General features: G+C 43.4%; 1 protein-coding gene across 1 annotated transcript in view; it reads right to left on the reverse strand.

Moving 5' to 3' along the window:
• Positions 1–1528: 1528 nt before the first annotated feature.
• ZMPSTE24 (zinc metallopeptidase STE24) overlaps positions 1529–6210 on the reverse strand; it is an 8519-nt gene continuing 3837 nt past the window's right edge. The window contains exons 2-6 of the mRNA XM_031556771.1: positions 5848–6034; positions 4416–4576; positions 3605–3709; positions 3146–3289; positions 1529–2818 (exon numbers count right to left, since the gene is read on the reverse strand). Coding sequence (XP_031412631.1) covers positions 2594–2818; positions 3146–3289; positions 3605–3709; positions 4416–4576; positions 5848–6034 — 822 coding nt within the window. The 3' untranslated portion in view covers positions 1529–2593. The remainder of the gene's footprint in view (positions 2819–3145; positions 3290–3604; positions 3710–4415; positions 4577–5847; positions 6035–6210) is intronic.

Raw genomic sequence — 6210 nt, forward strand, 5'->3', positions numbered from 1 at the left:
GGCAGCGGACGGAGGCACCGGAGCCTCGGGCCCGCTCTCGCCGCCCGCCGCCTCTGCGGCCTTTTTTCCTCCGGCCAGCATCGCCGCTGCCGCACCGCACAAAGGGACCGCGAGCGCGCACGGCGCCGCCTCCTGACGTCACTTCCGGGGCGCGCGTGCCGGATGCAGCTCACGCATGCGCGTCGGTCTCCTCGCGAGAGCGCCTCGGGGCGAGGCGGGAACGGCGCGCGTTGGAGGACATGTTGGGGCGCGAGGGGCGGGATCTGAGACGGCCGAGGGCAGAGCGAGCCTGAGGCACCTGGGGGCAGTGCTGGACAGAGGGAGGGCAACCGATGTCACCTGGCAGGAGTTGTGCAAGGCGGTGCACCACATCCCCCTCTCAGAGCCGGAGAGATACGGGTTTGAAGGGTGGGCTGTTTGGTGGGTAAGGAATTGGTTGGGTGGTTGTGGACAAAGCGCTGCGGTCAGTGGCTCTGTGTGCGGGTGGGGGTGGTGAGGAGTGGTGGCCCCCAGGGCTCCATCTCAGCACCAGTAATCTTCAGCATCTTTACCAATGGCATCAATGATGGGTGGAGTGCACTCTCAGCACTTTGCTGATGGCACCGAGCTGAGTGGTGCAGTAGAAAGAAGAAATGCCATCCAGAGGGACCTGGAACCATGGACAAGTGGATCCATGTGAACTTAATGAAGTTCAGCAAGGCCAAGTGCAAGGTGCTGCACCTGGCTCTGGGCAGTCCCAGGTGTGTGTATGGAGTAAGAGAACTGATGGAGAGCAGCCCTGCAGAGGAGGACTGAGGGAGCTGAGGGTATTCAGCTTGTAGAAGGCCCTGGGAGACGTCTTTACAGCCCTATGGTAGTTGAAGGAAGCTTATAAAGAGGAGGAGAGTGATATTTTACATGGTCTGATAGTAATAGGACAAGGAGGAATGATTTTCAACTAAAAGAGATTTAGGTTAGATGTGAGGAGCAAATTCTTTACTCGATGGGCTGTGAGGTGCTGGCACTGCTGCCCAGAGCTGTGGGTACCCCATCCCTGGAGTTGCCCAAGGCCATGAATGAGGCACAGGGCAGCCCAACCTGGTGGGGGGCACCCAGCCCATGAGGAGGGGCTGGAACTGGATGATTGTTAAGGTCCCTTCAACCCAAGTCATTCTATGATTTAAGTTAACCCTTTTCTTTCCAAAGATATTATAGGCTCCTCCTCTAAAACTATGTCTAAATCCCTAAAATCTGTAGTTTTACTTCACATTGTTTAGTTTATAAATACAAATCATACATCTATCTTACTGCTCCTGAGGCATCATCATGCCCACCATCTCAGAATGCATTTCTCCCTGAGACCAAAAAAGCAAATGTAAGCTAATAGCAAAGTGTTGGAGAATGTTCAGGCACTCAAAAGGATCAGATCTTGCTTTGATGTGTTGTCTCTGCACAGAACTGAGAAGAGCATTTCAACTTAGAATATACAGGAAATCAGATTTTTATATAAAGTATTTGCATTCAGTCCACTCTGATGACACATACAAACCCATATTTAATTTCTATCTTTATTCAACAAAAGTAAATTCAATTCCACATCTTGCCTGTGATGACAGATGCAGAAGCCATTTCTCCAAATACCCCTTCACCCTTCCCCAGCCTATACAGACAAACCGTATCTTGGATTACTTGTATTACAATGATCACAAGCAATATTTTCTGAGTTCCCACACTGTTTCAGTTAAGTCCAGATGAATGAAAAAACCCTCTGCGGACCTCAGAATTAAAGTTCAACGTGAACACACTGCCTGAGCATCAGATCTCTTCCATATACACAATTAAATTAGGCAAAGGTTGACAGAAATGGAGGAACCGAGGTGTGGAAATGCTGTTAACCATTATGCTTATAAGCAAGAGGAGGAAGACCAAAGAACTTGCAACTTTCTTTAATGCATGGGTCCTGCCTTCACTTCTCCTTAACATTCTTCTGCACCCCCAGAAGCAGAATGGAGAAGAGGACAGCCCAATGTATCCCTCTGTACCAATACTGAATACAGACTAATCCTCATTTTCAAGGAGGCCATGATTTATTTCTTTGGCTCTGACTCATCCGTATTGTCACATTTCAGAGAAACAGCATTTTCCCTTACGACAGACATGGATTTAACTCCAGCTGAAAGGCTCATACCTGCATTAAACTCTTTTTAAACACAGTGACCGGCTAGTACAGTTACGATGTAAGAAACCATAGCATTCAAAACGTCTTCATTGTGAGTGAAGGTGGAGACAGAGAAAGTTCACAGAACACCAAGAAGGGGAAAAGAATCAAAACCAATGTAAAATTTAAGAAATAGGTGCCTCAAAATATTATATTTTTCTCCCCTTACAAATCTATACGGAGATACAAGCCAGAGCATAGGAGGCCTGGCCTTCACCCAAGACTTTATTCTAAATTAAATTCCACCACTTTGTTTTTGTTTAAAAATAAAAAGTCATAATTTAATACTGTTTCAGGATTCTTGGATTTGTCGTGCTGTTAACATCACACCCGTTTTTAAGAGATGTTCCTAACTTTGCCTCTGGATGGAAGTGCTGTCTGCCCCACAGGCTCCTGTCACTCTTGCTTTGCATCTTTCAAGGCTTGAAGTCTTTCTAAAAGGGGTGGATGGGAATAATGCCACATTGAAAAGATCCAGTCAGAAACAGGAAATCCTAAGTTATCTTTGTTTAGTTTGATCAAAGCAGAATATAGGTCTTTAGCCTTTCCAAGTTCCTTGGCAAATGCATCTGCTTGAAACTCAAATCGTCGGCTTAATACAGTCAAGCAAAAGGAGAGAATCTGTGGAGAGAAATACATAAAAATTACCTAAAAATTCAACCATCTGCACTTTCTTTACACTATCAGTAAACAGACACTGCTGTACCTTCTTTCCCCCATCCCACACATCACTGTGGCTGTAGATTGAGCTCACTAAGATTTGTCCAGACCATACCCGCAACTGGGAGTCTAACATGGAGCAGTAACAATCGTTACGAAACAGAAATAGCAGAGCTAATAGAAACTTCCAACTTTTCTCTACAGTAATAATACAGTCAACATAAAATTATTATTTAAATAGGACAATACTTCAGCACCTGCATCTGAAAGACAAGTTCAAAACCATACCTCATTGTAAGGTGAAAAAATGAACTGGAAAATAATCATCAAGCCTATCAGGGTCGGCTGAGTCTCGTAGAAGCCAAATGCAGCAAAGAGTTCTTTTCGACCAATCAGAACAGCAAACAAGAAGAAGCAGAGGAAGGAATTCATCTAGAGAAATGTAACAGCATTCTTGATTAAGATGAGCTTTTCATCCAAGTCTAATATATGCCCTAAAATATAACTGGTTTGCATATAAGCTCCACAGGAAAGATAAAAAGAAATCCAGGTTATTTCAGAACTCATACATGCAGAGGAGCAAGCAGTTGGCTTTCACCAGCCTTCTGGGGGTGCATGCAAGGAAGGGACAGGAGGGTATTGCACACTCAGTAAAGATACAAAAATGAAAATAAAAGGGGAAAAAAAAAAAAGCAACTGGAAACAATAACTTGAAACAATCACCACCACCAGTTTGTCATGACTTACTTGGCTGATAATAATGTTTTTGACAGTGTGACCTAGCTTCCAGTGACCCAATTCATGACCAAGAACAGCCAGAACTTCTTCATTTTTACATCCTTGCTTTTTATTCTGAGGGAAGAAGAAAGTCAAACTGAGCACAACTGCACGTATTTTTCACTTATTGCTTTCTTACGTCACTTAAGTTTCCCAAGACCAGCACAGCTATGCTTTTCCATCCTACCAACACATACAAGTTCTTAATGAGACTTTTTCAAGATGATATTCAGAAAATACGAAGTTGTGAGTTCAGCAGTCTTTCTACCATGAGGCGGCGATGTCTCATTTCTATCTGTGCAGACATTTCTCAGCAGACCTGGAACACTGCTGGAAAATTTGCCTTCCAAACTCTCTCCAAAGCACCAAAGCTCTTGCCTGCAGTAAGAGGCACTCCTGTGATGCACTGATAAGCAAAAGCACTCCCTTCAAAGGGAAGCTTAGCTACAGCAGTCCCAAGAGCAGAGACAAAAGCTAAAAACCCAAACAGGTTTTTAGGTCCCTCATTCCATCAGTCGCAGGGAAGACCTATTTGTTATGTGCAGGAAAACAATGGTTTGCTAAAGCCCCTGTGGACTTCTGAGATCTCTGGTGTTACTGACACCCACGCACTGCCAACCCTAGAAATTCCACTTCATAGCCATTCAGGGATACTTTCATGAGGGAATTTGAGATTTCAGCATCCCACTTAGGACCCTTAGAACACAAGGGATAATCTCACAGTAAGTAAACACAAATAACAGAATGAAAAACATAGGGAGGGTAGGGAAGCATAACTCACTTTTGTTTTAGACTTTGTTTCTTCATTCTCACCCTCTTCTCCTTCTACTGGTTCTTTGTTCAATGCAGAATAATCTTCTAGGAGCGTGTCAAACAGCACTATCCGCTTATTCTTGAAGAATCCATAGAAGTAAGCATTGCTATGAGAAGAACGCTTTGAACCTGACAGGGAAGAACTAACATTAGAGACCACAATTCAGATAATCCTGCTCATTAAAGCTTATACATAAAATCTTAGACAGAATAGATGCTTTCAAAGGAATTGCCAAAGTCCTGATACAACACAGACACACTCAAGCAAATGATCTCATGGTCTGAAGTGCATTTTAAGTAGAATTTATCTCTTTTACTGACTGCAATAGAGAAATACCATTTTTCATTGTTAAAAAAAAAGAAACAAAACAAAACAAAAAAACAGCCAAGTGAAGATCTGCTATCCAAAAAAGAGAAAACAATGTCTACTGTAATTTCAGGTTCAGAGCGGGAAGAGAATTCTGCAAAGAACTTCTGCTGCTCCCCCAGCAAAGTACCTGTCATGGATTCATTAAGAATTGTCTGAAAGTGACAGAAAGGACTGTTCACAATTCTGAAGCCGTAGGAGCAGATAAGGAAAGAGAAGATGAAGAGATGAAATAAAGAGGTCAGGCAGTCCCTTATAATTGTTTGAAATAGGCAAATTTTTAGTTATTTTCATCTAAATCACCTGAATGGTGGACCTACAGGCTCTTTCTACTACTGATAGAATTTAGGCCAGTAAAATCATCTTTTTCCACAGAACAGACTGCTTCAGTTGATCCCAGTAAGTTGTCTAGGTAAAAGGAACTGTTCAATTTCTCTATTTTTTTTGCCTATAGACAGGAGCTGTTGCAACATCCAGACTGAATAAGGGCTCCATGGGAGAAGAGGGGGAATTTGGCTCCATTTATTCCAGCAAAAGATAAGGTACTTCAGGCTGAAGGCATGCTCCCACTATATGTTCATTAGCTGCATCAACTCCTCAGGGCATACAATATCCACTGTCCCATTGATGCCAACTCAAGGTACACACATGGTAACTTCAGCACTCAACCATGACAGATGGGCAGAGCAAGAGGCTGCTCAGAGCACGAGGCTTCAGCATCCAGTCCCTTTGCATCAAGGAAATCCCATGACCAGCTACAAGGCAGCAATGTCTCTTGGTAAAACATGACAACCTCTATGAAAGCATTTGCAGGGAAGGAACCTTTGTAACCTACCTGTTACTGAACAAACCCTGAAATTAACAGACTTTGTTGCACATCACCAGTTGGTTATGAACTTGAGAGAGCCAAGACACAATGCAGTGAAATGCTGGAAAGAGGACATCTGTATACCAGAGTCCAATGTTATCAGCTCAATGTTCTTATGGATGCCAGGAAAAGAAAACTGAAAATCCACAGATTTCAAACTCTCACCTTCAACAACATACACCTTCGTCAATGGGAAGTCAATGCTCTTTGCCATTACTTCAATTTGTTGCTTGAGCTCTCCCTCAGGAAGTGGAATGAATTTATCAAACAAAGGAGCAATGTAGTCTGCATAGATTGTAACGAGCACCTGAAAAAAGCCAAAATTGTGTTTAGTATTAATATTAACTACAGGCTAAGGAACTGATGGTCTTTATCACAAAACCTTGCTGAGAGGTACCACACTTCTTCCCTTTTCCCGTTGGTACCAGATGCAGACTGAGCACGAAGGCCAGGGTAGAGCAACACTCTGGCAGAAAGAAAAGCTGAACTTTTTTCCTTTGCTCTCTGGACCTACAAAGCTCTTTTTTT

Source organism: Meleagris gallopavo, chromosome 25 (assembly GCF_000146605.3).
Source record: "Meleagris gallopavo isolate NT-WF06-2002-E0010 breed Aviagen turkey brand Nicholas breeding stock chromosome 25, Turkey_5.1, whole genome shotgun sequence".
In the NCBI taxonomy this organism is placed as follows: Eukaryota; Metazoa; Chordata; class Aves; order Galliformes; family Phasianidae; genus Meleagris; species Meleagris gallopavo.